Source organism: Thermobia domestica, chromosome 17 (genome assembly GCF_964235325.1).
Source record: "Thermobia domestica chromosome 17, izTheDome1.hap1.1, whole genome shotgun sequence".
Taxonomy (NCBI): Eukaryota; Metazoa; Arthropoda; class Insecta; order Zygentoma; family Lepismatidae; genus Thermobia; species Thermobia domestica.
The window spans coordinates 154,653,175-154,670,156 of NC_137470.1; the positions used below are offsets into that span (position 1 = coordinate 154,653,175).

At 35.1% G+C, this 16,982-nt stretch overlaps 1 protein-coding gene across 3 annotated transcripts in view; it reads left to right on the forward strand.

Moving 5' to 3' along the window:
- LOC145674428 (uncharacterized) overlaps positions 1-16,982 on the forward strand; it is a 1,698,027-nt gene that overhangs the window by 1,404,260 nt on the left and 276,785 nt on the right. For all 3 annotated transcript variants that reach the window (XM_081744474.1, XM_081744473.1, XM_081744472.1), the window contains one exon: positions 14,919-14,936. In XM_081744474.1, coding sequence (XP_081600600.1) covers positions 14,919-14,936 — 18 coding nt within the window. The remainder of the gene's footprint in view (positions 1-14,918; positions 14,937-16,982) is intronic.

Sequence of the window (16,982 nt, forward strand, 5' to 3'; positions counted from 1 at the left end):
TTCGGTGTAAGAAAACTCGGTGTAGGAAAATTCGGTGTACAGGAAAATCGGTGTACGGAAAACTCGGTGTGGGGAAATTTAGGTGTAAGGTAGATTCGGTGTAATACATATTGAATATTATCACTTACGATAATTTACGACACTTCATATTGTGAAAACGAAAACCATAAAATGTAGCAAATAAAATGTTATTACCTATTTCAAGAAAAGCAATTTTTTTTTTTTTTTTTTTTTTTTTTGCCTTGAGTCCAATACCTCTTTCATGTCTTTTGCAGGGTATTACTATAAACTACTTTTCATCCCACAATGAAGCTGACACTTTTTGTCAGAAATAAAACAACTACAAGTTCAGAGAATAGTTATAGGAACAACTAAAAACACCTTTCCTATAGTCCATCATAGAACATATAGAAGGTGATTCCTTTAAAACTCACGGATTTCATTTGTGTCTAGAATTTCTAAGGTCCGATTTTCATGCAGTTTGTGGCAAATGATCAAGGAAATGGAACTATGTTTACTGGTTTAAATTTATTTGAGGTAATATCGGCCACGCCTCTAGAAAAAAAGCAAATATTTACCACTGTACCGAATTGGAATTAGGTGAGGTGCGGTGTGGAGATTTGAGTTTCTTCGTTAGATGGTAACCTCGCGACGGTCAATAAGAAACAGGAAACTGGGCTGTTGTATTGAGAATTATACAGTGCTACTGTATCAATATGATCAGGACACAGTTACAATAATGTACTCTTTGGAGCAACATGATTTTATCGTTAAAAAAGTTTTGGAGAACGAGATCTGTTGTTGTTACGCAAAGGGCATTTTGCCTCACGTTCTGCCCCAGACAGCAACATAATATGGACGTTAGTGAATAAATTGCAGGAAGCAGGATCGCTTCTGAGTAAGACAGTAAAGCATCGGACTCCGCTGGCGGATGTTGTGGAAGATGTCAGTTACCGACTCTAAGTCACCCAAGAAATCTCTATTCAACATGTGATTTATGTGTGTTACCACTAACACTTAATTTGTATTCTCACTAACACTTAATTTGTATTCTTCAATTTCTCTTGAAATATCCAATATCTCATTCGAACTGTAACGTACAATGGCGAATATTTGCTGTTCGTCTTGCGGCCTGCTCGATATTACCCCAGATGAATTTACACAAGTAAACATAGTCCCATAAATCTCCCATCCTTCCTTGATGATTTGTAGTAAACCGCATGAAAATCGGGCTTCAGTTAGGAATTCTAGAGCCAAATGAAATCCGTGAGTTTTGACAGAATCACTCTGTATATACATATGTAAGATGCAAAAATGTATTGATAAAAAAGTCTTAGTGGAAAGGGCAATATAAAGCAGGATTGTTTTATCAGACAATAGTGGTACAAATAGTTGACTTCTCCTACAATCAAACACTTTACTTTGTTTGCCTTAAGTTAAGGTAAACAAGTACTGCAACCCTATTGACTCCATATTGACTTCTCCTCCAATCAGGTGTAGATACTTTAGTTGAGGCATTTATTTTTACACCTTTGAGTAACATAAATAAACTGTCATTTTTGAAGAATTTAGATTTAAATATTTATTTATAAAGTAGACATAAAATCGTCAGAACATTTTTGAAAAGTCTACAATTTTCAACTTTACCCGTCCAGTAACATATATATATATATATATATATATATATATATATATATATATATATATATATATATATATTTTTTTTTTTTTTTGGAAGTAGAAAATTGTAGGGGACATCCTCCAACGAATCGTTTTTTACACCTAACATTCCCAACACCGAGTTTTCCGTACACCGAATTTTCTGTGAACCGAATTTTCCTACACCGAATTTTTCTGCTCCCAATTGCATATAATAGGATAGCAGGGAAAAATAAAGCACGTGATCCTTTTAAGGTCACATCAGTTTGCACACATATTGTAAATTTGAACGGAATTGTTTGTGCATATGCGAGGATAACAGCCCGAAACGTCTTAGGGAATTGTTTAAAGCAAGAACAGTGATAGAAAAATGCTTTCTTAATTTGACGAACTTCTTTATTTGCACTTAGAATTACAATATGCCTGTGAAGTAATAAGAGATAAAAACGATTATTCCAATTTTTCTGTTCACTATTATAAGTATACTTGTAGGAGAAAGACTCGTTTTAAAACCCACCAGGAGGGTCGGAGAAGTGCGAATTACAAGGCATAGGTGACGACATTATTTGCAATCATTGTGCAAGTGGAATCTATATACTATATTGGCGCCTTTTCTTAGGTACAATTGTGCAATGATGAACCGCCTTCTTAACGCTGCTTCTGTTGATACATTACTTACACGTTTCACTCCTACATTAATACTCTTTTCTTTGTAAAGTAGTAGCTTTAGCTGTAAATGTTTCAAATATTACACCCAGCTTCTTCTGCATCTTTCTAGAACTAGATCTTGCCCAAGAGAAATTGTTTTGTGACTAATTGGGGAGAGATGGAGCTGCAGCGAGAGGCAGGAACGACTATCATGCGGTTTTGCCACTAAATGTGCAGTGGAGGGTGCTTGCTGGTCGAAGTCCTTGACACTTATAGTACAGTAATTAGCTCTAGATTATCAATAAGCTTAAAAGGTACACACACTTCTTTTCCAAATTATCAGAGATTGTTCAAAAATCATATTAAACATTTTATTTATTTATTTATTTTTGCTTACAACTCTCAGGATTGTCAAGACATAAGTATTTTTAAAAAAGATTTCAGTGATTCAACCTACCTAGAGTGTACGCAGTTATTTTGTAGGAAATGGGACGATTAGAAGCAACAAAGATTTATTTAAATTGCAGTTGTTATAGTTCCATCTTCACCAAGCAGAAAGTAGCAAAAATAAAAAATAATAAATATATAAAACAAAGGAAAATAAAAGTGCAGGCCCTTTCGTTACATCAGACTATGAAATTGCGCGTTTAGTAACATGCATTTTGCATAAGGACACATAAGGTACAATTAATTATACAATATACTGTGTTGTGTTTCACTTGCTTTAAGGACTTACCAAAGGAATAGTGCTGAAGTACAGTCTTAAGTAGGCAGTTGAAACATTTCTTTTACTAAATTAAGCAGAAATTTTGTAAATGAAATGAAATGAAATTTTTAAGTTTTAGGTCCCACGGTTATGCCCGTTAGGCTAAATGAGACGGTGATGATGAGAGATGAGTGAAATGGTGGAATGAAGAATGTGGGGGAAACGGGAGAACCCCGAGAAAACCCACGAGCACGGTGTTTGCCTACCACAAAGTCCACAGGGCGCGAGCTGGGATCGAACCAGGGACCTCAAGCACCGTAGGTGAACGCTCTACCACTGAGCCACCGCCTCCCCCAGAAATTTTGTACATAGTAAAAATATTGTTTAGTATATTATAACTGTTATTGAAGCAAGGGCAGAATTATAGCTTTCCGCCTTTTAAATATTATTCTATACATAAGTGTCATGACTTTTATAACTATAAAAGGCAGTGGCGTCATTTCAGACCGCTTGAGGGGGGCAAGAGCACCACTGACATAAGATGTTTATGGTTTGTAGTAGTATATTAGTAGACAATCGATTAAAGTATATGTAATCCTCAAACTCTTGGGGGGGGCCATTGCACTCTCCTGCCCCCCTAAATGACGCGCCTGATAAAATGGTTAGCGAAAGTGTAAAAGATGAACACATTTCCAGCTTTAACGTTAATAACCGTAGAACAAACACTGTAACAGAGCGACTTTGCATTTTATTTTTATTTTTTATTCATTTACTAGCAGCGTTCACCCCGCTTCGCTGCGGTCACCCCGGAACGCAATAAACTTTGTTACTTAGATAATTTTTACTTTTTCGCTTTCAAGTGATATGATAAAAACCATAGAAGATTGCAGTAAATGTTAACATTATATCGCCTGTCATTTATGTTAACCCGCCCCGCTTCGCTGCGGTCACCCCGGAACGCAATAAACGTTGTTACTTAGATAATTTTTACTTTTTCGCTTTCAAGTGATATGATAAAAACCATAGTAGATTGCAGTAAATGTTAACATTATATCGCCTGTCATTTATGTTAACCCGCCGAGTCACATGGTCATGCGGGTTGCATATAAATACGTTTATTTTTACCTATGATGAACTAATAACAAAGGATTTGTACGTATGGACACTTGAATGGTCAATTATCTCAAGACACTGGTAATTAAAAATTAAAGTGATATGATAAAAACCATCTAGGGTCCAAATCCTAATAACCCCCCAAAAATGAAAGAAATTGGTTCAGCCGTATTAGCGTGATGAGTTCACAAAGGATTTGTGCGTTCTCTTTTATATATATAGATTTTGGAATCGATTCAGTGTCACAAGGAAAGATACTACCGCAGGTCTGTATTAAAAGCGGAAGGGACAGAAATTTACTACTACTACTTTCAGTTTCAATACTTATCTACGTAGAGCAAGCGCAGTTAGAGATAGTGAAAAGCGGATTTCTAAAATAAATTTAACTACAAAATATTAGGTTTCCCCAACTTAGTTAGTCCTGCAGTCAAACCCAAGTGGTAGAAGTTAACAATAGGTTTCAACGTTGATTGCCAAAGAGTAAAAACGGGTAAGATATAGTAAGAAATGAATCTTTGAAATCTATTTAGTTAAGGATGGGTTTAGTTTCTTCCGTTAAGCCTACTGAAACCGAACGGTTTAAACATTAATCGCCGTAAAGCAAATATAGTAATTTATACCGAGATTTTTTTTTTTTTTTTTTTAGAATCAACTAGCAGAATGCCAGTTTTTTGCACGGAGGGAATACGTTTTAGTTTGGACTTAAATGCATGAATGTGGATTTAAACGGCATCGGAAGTGTCACTATTCACCTCAACGACCTCGAGAACTATGGTTTCGACACTAATTTCTGTCATTTTTGATCGTTTTTAAATATCTCCTCCCTCTACTAAGTTGTACTGTCAAAGTGAAATGATAGAAACCAAAGCCCAAATTTCATCTATGTTGAAAATTTGATTAAGATCGGTCTGGTGGTTCAGGAGGTATGAAGTCACAAACCTATTTACTTTCAGTTATATATATATATAGATTCAGTGTCTGAAGGGAAGATAATATTTTCACCCATATCTTTTTGTGACTCACGGTGCACTTTACTGAACACTCTGTACATCGCGACACACTTGTTTGATGTTTTATTAACAATAATATAAATTACAAGCCTAAACCAGTAGCGTTCGCAGGGGAAGGTTCGAGATTTAACCCACCCTTCCCTTGAGTAAGAGAAGCGTTTACTGCATTAAGATATGCACAAAAGGTACGCTTGTCCTGAGATTGAGTGCATGAGCACCCGTTGATGAAATTCTGCGTACATCATTGATGTAAGCCTATAAGTTTATATAAAATAGAGACTCTATGTAGTACTGACAAGTACAGTCTGTCTCAAAAATTAATTTTGATTAGATATTAAATCCTTCATGATTTTGAAATTCGAAAATTTCTCGACACGCCCTATGTGACTGCGCGACACACCTCTGCTCTACTGAAACCAGAAGTGGCACAAGTTAACCATTTTTGGTTTCAATGTTCATCGTCGTACAAGAAATACGATAATATATAACGGGATACTGTTTTCTGGAATCCATTAAATTTCTGAACAAGAGATCACCAACTTCTGATTACTAAACAACTTCTGACTTCAATATTGATCTCATAGATCAAAACCAGTAAGATAAAGCTGTGTTTTGGAATCGATTCAGCATCCAAAGAATAGGTTTCATCTCATCCGTAACCTTCTATTCAATGTTGATCACTATGAAATAAACACGGTAATAGATAGCGATAAGCAGTTTCTTTTTTAAATCGATTCAGCAGCGCCTTAGGGAATCGTTTACTAAACACATCTTCACCCGTATGTTTCTACTAAAACCAACAGTAGTAGTAAAACTAGTGTGATACTACATCTGGTTTCGGTATGGATTTTTATAGAGCCAAATAGGACCTTAAGCAAATTGGACCGTTTGTTTTCAGTTGGGCCTCACACTAGAGTGTAATAAACTATAATAGATATATTTTTATTCTTCATGCCTTGGTGCAGGTTGGCTAGAACTGGGTCAAAGTTGTACTCGAGCCCCACACCTCCTAAAAACAATGCTGGAGCAATATCAATAAAGACAGCGAGAAGCAGTTATCTACAATCGATTAAGCATCCGAAGAATACGTTCAATCTCCGTCTTCAACCCCTGTATTACACGTGGAAGTTATAGATGTACTACAGTCAGTTTTAGTATTGAAGCTGGCATCGATTGGAAGTCCACTGTAGGATGTACACCTCTAAATTAGGAGGATTTATTCCCGTTGATAATACCGGTATATATTATTGGAATTTCCTGTTAAGCTTTAGGTACGTATCTTGTATACATGTGGTGTTTAAAAGAGACGTTAACAGAACCACCAACAGAATGATTCTAGGTCTATTGTGGTTGTGACTCAAATTTCAGTGTCATTTCAATACCATGAAAGAGACGGGAAAGTATTTAAGCATATAAATAGTTGGAGTCCAGTCTAGAAATATAAATTGTCGGATAAATTATTGGAAAACTTTATTCTATCATATTTAACTGAAAGAGCTAAAGGTAGGCGATAGCTCTTTATAAAGTGTTGTCTTAGTGCTTGGGAAACTCGCTTGTAAGTCAATGTATTTTTTTTTTTTTTTTTTTTAGCGTGTGTGGATGCTAGTAACTTTGTTTTCTTCTTTCCAGTTGTTCTCTAGAGGGTTCTTCAAAGTACAGAGAAATTGAAAAGACGTCTGTAAACATATGCAAACACTTGAAGCTGTGTTTCAAAGTTATTGCAAACAAATGCCAACAGCGAAGATTTTCAGTATTCAAGTGCCCCAAAATTACCTGTTACTGCAAAAGAATAGTTGAAAGAAGTAGACATTGATGGAAAATCATGCAGAGGAAATAGTAATAAGCAACATTTCACGTGTTTTTTTTTGTCAATGAATGTACAAGGAAAATGTAAAAAAAAAGAAGAAGAAAGAAAGAAACTAAGCAATATTGATGCTTCATGTTATTCTAATTTAGTTTCAGCACAGCCTTGTAAACACACTACACATAAACAGTAAAAAACGTTATTTCCATTGACGTTTTACTACTATACAGTCCCATTTATCCGAATCATTAGAGAAAACCACTACCACCACTGCTACTACTAAAAAGCAACAGATTTTCATTCAATCAAAGAACTATCGGTCTCATCAAATTCGGTTAAATGGGACTCTAATGTAATTATGTTTTCTATTGCCAAGGATTATGAAGAGAAGGAAGTAATATAATTAAAGAATTTATCAACAAGAATATTTGATGTGCATTAAAAAACAGATTTTGTAAGAACAAATTCTCACTGAGAGGAATTATTCAATTTGGCCAAACTTATCATTTGTATTAATATTTATAGTACACTTTCGACAGTTATCGTCGTCTTCATCAGACACGTCCTCTATAACATAATGATGAAGACAATGATAAATTTTCAAAATTGTAACTCAAATAAGTATGAATACTCATCTAAGGGTATGAATTAACACATTTTTATAATAATTTTTAAACCTAATCTTTTATTTGCTGCGTTTAGTGTACTACTAACTCAACTGTTTCGGTGTTTCAACAAACCTTCGTCAGTAGATCGGCCAACTCAAAACAATCTTTTAATAATAATGATAATAATAATAATAATGATAATAATAATAATAATAATAATAATCATTCAGTTATTGTGTTATACTACTATTTTTGTCAATTGTTAGCTAAGTATTTCACTATCGGCCGTGTGCACCAACGAAGTTCAACTGTTGAACGAGGGTCATAACCAAGGTCGGTGTAAATGTCTGTTGCAGCAACAGCGTTCATGGCTAAGTCTCGGAGAAATAGTGGATAAACTTGGTTTTAGCTTGAACGGCCGAATTTGGGGGTTTAAACTTCTTTGATCCAAATCAGTCCGTTTACATCCATAGTGTCTTTGAGTTTTTCCACTAATGAAATTACAATACATTTCTCGTGTTCGGAAAAATTTTTGCTCGTGGTTTCATTATTTTTTCCTAGATACAATGTACGTCGTATCAATAAAATGAAACAAATGTTCTGAAGTTTGTTCTTGAAATACAAAAACAATAATAATAATAAAATAAACGGTGTAGATTAGGAATACAGTTCTTTCTTTAATTTTCAGGTAAAGTCTGTTAACTCGCAAAAAGAAATAAGGAGGATATGTAGGTAGAAAACCTGCGAGGCTGTAGCTTTACAATAGAGAACCCACTAGAAATAAACTATATATACTGTGCGTTTTTTTGTGACAAAATCAGCTCATAGCATTTTCGACAATGTATTTTCAAAACAATTTTCCAGTAAAGGTTAACCTTAGGAGGGCATAAAAGTTATGTCTATAAATACAGTATTTTCTTGTCAAAATTCCATGGAAATATCGTAAAACTTATTGTCTAGTGATTCATCGTAAAACTTATTATCTAGTTACTTCTGGAGTGGTATCAACCAATTGGGTACGATTCTATAAGACTGATACAAACTTAGCTACATATAGTGAAAGCCACACGTCTCAAAACCACACACAAAACTTTTCAAGCTGCTCGTTACAAGCTATTTTTTAACCTATTACGATTTACGCAAAGGTGAAGCTGGTGGGCTATAGTCGAGGTGCGTCCGTAGGGAACTGGCAAATTTTCGATGGTGGGTATACGTGTAAGCAAATGAAGGGTTCACTCGAGCAGACGGTTCTACCAAGTAGTAAATTCATAGGTGAACTAAGACGTGAAATATTTTTCATGAAGGAATGAAAGTGTGAATATCAGTAATTACCATCTATCACAGCATATTGAAATGAATTATCTATTATATAAAAGAGAACGCACAAATCCTTTGTTAGCTCATCACGCTAATACGGCTGAACCAATTTCTTTTATTTTTGGGGGGTTATTAGGATTTGGACCCTAGATGGTTTTTATCATATCACTTTAATTTTTAATTACCAGTGTCTTGAGATAATTGACCATTCAAGTGTCCATAACGTACAAATCCTTTGTTAGTTCATCATAGGTATAAAAAGAAACGTATTTATATGCAACCCGCATGACCGTGTCACTCGGCGGGTTAACATAAATGACAGGCGATATAATGTTAACATATACTGCAATCTACTATGGTTTTTATCATATCACTTGAAAGCGAAAAAGTAAAAATTATCTAAGTAACAAAGTTTATTGCGTTCCGGGGTGACCGCAGCGAAGCGGGGCGGGTTAACATAAATGACAGGCGATATAATGTTAACATTTACTGCAATCTTCTATGGTTTTTATCATATCACTTGAAAGCGAAAAAGTAAAAATTATCTAAGTAACAACGTTTATTGCGTTCCGGGGTGACCGTAGCGAAGCGGGGTGAACGCTGCTAGTTAGTAATAAAGAAATTCTTGTATGTGTAAGTGTTCTCTTCCACTGCCCTCGTTTATTCGTATACCTCGTCGTTAACGGGCCTGCTCCCTATAGATACAATCGCTCGGGCATCTCTACTGCACTCCTACACTAGCTCGGTTAGATAACATTCATGCTTTTTGGAGAACATGTAGTACAAGTTGGTTCGTTTTATACACACTAGTTTTTATGTTGTACGTCCACAATTTATTTATACGATACTGAGCCATTCTGAAGTCAATCCGCAAGTAGTAATGAAGCTCTTCATTTAGTGCATGCTCTGATAAAAGAAAGCTCTAACCTAACCTGAAAATGTAAGAACGTGTCAAAATTTGGTAAAACCACCTGCTCGAGTAATGAACAAATCAGAACAAAAAATACGTACCAATCTGTAGAAGGTGATCACTACAAGCTAGTTTTGCATTATAATTGTATAATTATGAATCATACGTTTCAATGCTGTTTCTATAATCACATGTTACTTACATGTGTAAGGAATGTATTTTGGAAAATTGCACAAGATAACAAGAAGTTGATAGTTTCCACACTTTTCTTCCCTTATGGACACACCTTCATCGCTAATGTGCCTGCTTTCTCGGACAAAATCATGAGCGATACCTCAAATTGTGCCCTGCCTGGAATCGGAATAGATACAAACTCAGGTTATGTTTGCCACATAGCACACATTCGTACATGGTCTTTGCACGTATTGTATTTATAACTTATAAGTTTGGAAACATATTATAAATGTGTATGCAGCTGGTGAATAGGTGAGAAACGAAGAATGCAGAAGACGTTAGATCATAAATGAAAAGAATAAATGGTAGTGCTCCTCAACTTTACCTATGCTGACTGGGAATTGTAGGGAAACGCCAACAAGGAAAGGATGTAAAAGACATTATAATAACATTTTCACGATGAAATATGTATAACTGTTGAATCAGTTTTCCCCATCAGTGGATTCCAGAAGTTTTTAATCATTTATTTATTTATTTTCTAGTGGTGAATTTCAGTATACTGGGGATGAGATGTATTAGTAACGAAAATACTGGGAATCCACGTTGAGCATAGGATATATGGTCCCGAGGGAATTTCATGGTTCTCGGGGAGAAATTCTCTCCGGTCAATTCCTGAAATTAACACTGGTCCACATAGATCCACATTATATTTGTTCTTTGTTATAAGTTTAGTGCAATCTTAATTGTGCAGTTTTACTATACGGATCCACAGATTGTGAAATATACGGAAAAAAATTGCAGAAGTCTTTAGTTTGTCCATTTTATGTTGAGAAAAGCGTGCAGTGTTACTCTACGTATCCATAGTATATGTAGTAGTAGTAGTAACAGGTTAGAAGCCCCGCAGGGGTTAGTTAGTGTCCGTTGTGAACATAAAATGAGCAAATTAAAGACTTGCCCATATTTTTCTATACATTTTACAATCTGTGTATCCGTATAGTAAAACACCGAGAACAAAACCTAACAACCCCGACTTCTAACCCTTTCCTACTTCTACTAGTACTACTACTTATACTATGGATCCGTATAGTAAACCTGCATGCTACAATCTATTCTAAAATCTACTACCAATATTGCAGCACCAAGTATCACTGGTTTATTTTATTACAGGTAAAATTTATTAGTCCATTCTCTGATGTTGTATTCAGTCGACATGCACACAATCTCGAAAGTCGAAAACCCCGGCACGCGGTATGCTATCTTCATTTGTTACTTGTTAAACGAAGGTTAGAGACAAAAGACGACAACCAATCAGAGTCAATTTTACGAATTGACCGAAGTTTACTTAAACGAGGTTTACTGACCTTTGATTTTCAATGGTGCAACAAAACTCCGGGAACAACGTTTAAACTTGAAAGTTTAATGTTGAACGCATTTAAGTGAACGCTCGTTTAAACTTCGTTGGTGTACACGGCTTTATATAATATAAACATTTAAGGCCTTATGCAGAGTCGTTTTCTCGTATGATTAGCGTTATACTAACAGCCTGACTACTGCAGGAAACATATGTTAGTCGAACTCTTTAGTGTAGCACTAATATAGCTTCAGAACGACTCTGCATAAGGCCCTTAATCTTTTGGAAAATACTACAGAGCAAGTTAAAATAATGTGAACTCATCGAAGTCTATTATTATTATAACTGAATTTTAATATCCCACGTTCATCCTCCGAGTTGAACTAATGATAATTTTCGAAACGGTGAATTAAGGAAATTGAGAGGAAACGGGAGAACCCACAGAAATCCCAATCACAGGGTGTTTGTCCACCACAAAGTTCATTTGGCGGGGGCTGAATCGAGGCAGGTGTCCCACACACCCGCCCTGAGGTTAACAATCTTTGGGTCTTCGTGCCAAGAACGTTACGTTAGGGAGTTATTAAAACATAAAATCAAGAAGCACAAATAAATTTGTGTTATGATTATTTAAAGAGTGTTACGGACCCATCCGTGAAAGATGCCAGTACATTTTATAGGCCTGGAGAATTGCATAGCAAATCACATGAGATGATTATCTGTCAAAAAGATTAAACACATATTTTGGTTCATCTCCTAGGTAGAAGGTGTGACGAAAACGATTGTATATAGGACTCTTATGATGTCACACAGAAAGTGTAATTTGCTGTACCCTGTGAGGTCACATTTTCTACTAGGTGAACATAACTAGAAAAGTGTAGCCGTACTTTTCACTGGATACTTGTATTGTTACGATCGAAAAAAAAACAAACGCTTTAGAGGAGCCTAGAACTCAACTTGAGATTCGAACAACTCTTGTAAAATACAGACGTGGAATACAGTACTTGGTACTAACATGTTCGGAGCATATAAAGTGAGCACTTACTTAGCCTTCAATAAATATTTATATAAGTGTGGAAAGATGCCTAGTAAACCGTTAAGGAATTGATGCAAACATTACTTTACAAAAACATAATTTACAGCACAGAATGTTTGATATTTTGTCTGGTAATACGGTAGTCGTGAGCCAGCATGAAAATAACACTATAAAGGATGTGGCTAGTGGCAAGTACTATACTAATGTGAGCAGGTAGTGTGTGAAATGCTGATGCCTGACATATTTTTTGATGTATGATTGATGTGTTAATTTTGTTTAGTATAACTAAACTATACTAAATTCCTCTTTCTTGTTTTATTAATATCTATATGATAATAAAACGGTCATAGGTGCTTGATATTAACACAGGGATTGTCCAAGTACAGCAATGGTTTGTGGTACAACCCACATGGTCCGAGTGGAGAGCATCATCCTCAAGACTGAGTGCTGTTGTGGGAAGCGGACTGCACGGTATGGCGGAGACCCCGGGTTCGAATCACGGTCCAGTCAATCACTTTTTCACTCTTTGTGCCTTATAGAATTCACATATACAGAGGATCGGGTGTGTTGCAAAACCTGTCGTTTCCTCCTTCATTAGTGTCTATATAATTAAGCTAGTTTCAGAACTCAGTTATTGAAAAATAATACTAGTGTTAAAGGAACGAATGTAAAGGTAAGGTGCATTGAATAAATAAATTATGAATAAAAATATGAATTTGATCGCTGTCCATATGATGGTTGTTCCTTTGATTAATAGATAGACTACAATAACATGTAGTTTTTATTAAAGGAAGACCTAGTGTTAGCAAGCAAGTAAGAGGAAGGTAATTATTAATCGTCTGAAATGTATAGCAAAACTCTTTAACATTTAAAGGAGCCCCTTCTGGTTGAGGCTTAATGTATAGAAAAGAATAATGAATAAAAATTATATTTCAATACTTCGTTCCGTTGTCAACTCTGAGCGGCACAATTTTATGAGGTAAGACTACTGTACCGTCGATACCGTTCACTAGTGTTCGTGTATAACGTAATTAGCGGTAGTTCACTAAATATCTGTATAATTTGCAAGATCATGTGTAATATCCTTGGAACATAAGTCGAAAAATAAATTTTCTTGTGATTTTAATATACTTAGTTTTTTCCTTCTTTTTTAATACATCATAAAGCATATAAATGAGTTTGATAAGGACAATATGGTGCACACCATTAAGAAACAGTGATTCTTTCCGGTGGCAAAATTAACTTTAGAAGAAAAAGATCGTATTACGTATATTAAAATTTTAAAGATATTTTTGTTGTTGATTGTTTAGAGATGGTGGTAATCTACTTTAAGAAGCATGTAGCTAAAAACTTAACTTATAATAGCTTTTCATCGTAGTTTCTCGTATTTGGTTCGCTTCTCTGGTGAATCGTACGTTTAGTGTCCTTCGTGACTACGTGGGTACCAATTCTTACTCTAAAATTACTACTTACATTTTTGCCCAGAGCTTATTCTGTACATAACTTTACATGTACCTCCCAAATTTAGTTCATCCCAGTGACTCCGAAAACGACCGATTCGACACTATATTGGCCGATTTTGATCATTCTTATATGTGTCCTCCTTTTGCTCCCCGTAGGTGTATAAAAAGGGTCTTATTCTCATTGTGGACTGAACTTGCAGTTAGAGAGCATCGAAACTGTTACCGATCAGCTCATGGACCCCAAAAACTATCGATTTGACATAAATATTGGTCGTTTTAGATCATTTTTAAATATTTCCCCTCCCCTCTAGTTGTGTTAAGAGACACTTACCCCAACAGTACTATTTAAAGACTGCAAGTAATATATGTATCAAGTTTGTTTAAAATTGCTCCAGGCGTTTCATATTTATGGCGGAACATACTTACACACATACATGTATATTATATATAAAAATAAAGAATATGAAGGTTACTGGTTGTCGTATAATACGTTCCAGGGATGAAATAAAGTTGCCGTCAGGTAAATAAAGTTGTGTAGTATTTCGAGGTATCCTACGACTGATCGGTATATTTACATACCGAAATATCGACACTGAAAATATTACTCAACGATTTACTGATTTTTAGAAAGCTGGTATTTTTAGTATATTGATAGTCGTTATTTTCTATTGTTTTTTTTTTATAAGTAATATTTTGATATGTTTCAATATTTCGACATTTTGACATTTAAATGTGGAGATTGCAAAGAGCCAGAGATATAGTCAGAAATACTGATTACAGTGATGCAAGACTAACTTCGGAAACAAATTTCCATGAATATGCAATGGAACGGAATGGGTGTTTCCTGTATGCTCATGAAGCATAGCAATGGCAATAAGAAACTTTCCGTCTGCGTTTGAAACTAGCACAGAAGAAATGCTACGTTTAGGTTTACTTACTCTACTCGATTGATATTGGCGATTACGTGAGGGTTCTCTGCTAGAGAGCAGTGGAGACCATCAAACTACAATTGATTTTCTGACATTTCGTTTTATTTAGGTAATTGTAAATTCTTACAATATTTTGTTCATACTTGTAATCCATTTTCACGTATTAACGAAAGTTTTCTTTTTTGTCTTTCAGGGATTATTACTATGATAGGTAAGTACATTTTCTTACATTTCTGATCCATAGTTTTATTTAGCACAACTTGTCTTAATTATCTACATTTAACTCCGCCAATTGAATAGAATATTGTGTAATTTCCCGATACTATCACACTTTTCCTGACCATCTCACTTCACTCAATGACAATTGGATAAAATTTGTTTCTATTACTTACCAGACGAACTGGAGGAAAATATTTCCTAAGCCAACTAATGCAAAATCGCCACCAAACAAATTTAATTCTGAACAGGCAAAATGTAAAACATAAAATGAATGTTTTAAGTGTTATTTCACTGAGATACGGGGATAAAAGTGCGCAGCATATTAACCTATTATTGTATCAAACCTCATATTACTCTAAAGAACGTAAAACAGTGCATGAAAGATATCAAGTCGTCGCCGTTGTGTAGTCAAGCGGTCAGTTGCGTTCTACTGATGATTGTAAGGTTAAAAGCATCGTGGATTTAAGTCCCATTGAAGGATATTGGCGTTTTAACCTTTAATTAATCGCGTGAGAAAAAGCTATATAATTAGTCGAGCCCGGAATTTTGCTCCGTAAAATAGTAAGGTATTAATATTGATTAAACATTTATTGTCTTTTTATTTATGATTTTTTGGTTAAAAAAATGTTTTAGTAGGTGTCTAAATTTATGTTATAACATTGAATTCATAAACTAATATAATAATACGTTATACATAATTACTCAAATATTGAAGAAAATATTTTGCCATGTAACAAGAATAATTAAATGTGTAATATACAAGACGTGACAAGGAACATATTTTTTACGTAATTTGAAGCGTTCACATAAATGACGTTTCTGCTTATCGCCTTACATATTACACACAACCTACATATCCTCATCTTCATTAACCTCTGTTCCATCTTGATGAACACACTCTTTACAACATGTGACAGTTTCTTTATGTACACCACACACAAATTTTTGACACTTGACACAATAATATTTGGTCTTCCAATTTTCTTTCCTCGTGTAGATAGCACAACGTCCTGAATTTGGAACTGGATCAATCAAAGTAGGTGTACCATCTGGTATTCCTGCATACTTTCGAATAGTTGACTAGATATTTGACTTAATAGCTGAAAGTATGTTTTTGAAAAAGAAATAAAAAAGTGGTGGTGACGCTGGGTTTTGATAAGTCTTGTAGCCATCGAATCGCTTAATTGTTGTCAGCAAAACAATAAACTGAAACAAAGCGTAAAATTTCTAGTTGAAAACAGGGTGACTTATTTAGTCGCAAGCGGAATTTTACTCCGCAAACTGCACCATTAGAAAATAAATTAAAATACTCACTAATGCCTTGGTCAACGATTGAAATCTCTATTGTTGTATAATCATGGAACTTTAAAAGGCAGCTAGACTAAAGTTCAAAAGCATCCGATTGAAAATAAGAAAAAAATGTGAAAGTACGGACAAAATTCCGCGTGTGACTAAATAAGGATTAAACTGTACTTGATATATATGTGGTCGTATTGCAATGTTCTGTAAGTAGAGTCTACATAATATACTCGGAAATTTTAATCCTTCGCCTTTTATTATTAAAAATGTCTTACAAACTTTTACAAAGTTCTTGTAAGTCTTTCCTTTAAATCTTTAAATTTTTTCAGTGTAGAATAAGTGCGAAGTTCCTCGACACATGATGTGGCCTCGAAAAAATAGAGAATATTTGGCTTAGCCCACAGCTTCCTCAGATAGATCGGTTATACTCCGTAACTCATAGCAGCCTTGAAAGTAGGTATTAAAGGAAGTCTCCGTAGCCCATGGCGGCCTCGGGAGAATATGTTAGTAAGTGTGTGATCAGCACTGGCAGTGATAAATTCTTGGTTCCGTCGTCCTCTTTTATAGCTTCCTCTTGGAGGGAGGGCCTGTAGAGGGGTTGTCGGATTTATTCGTAGTTCATCGAATCCTCTTCGTCACTTTCTGGAGGTGTAGTCTCGTTTTGGCGTCTGTCACGATTTGCTTATAATTGTAAAAACACGTGTTTGTAGTGAAAACATGTGGGTTGTAGTACGTGTTG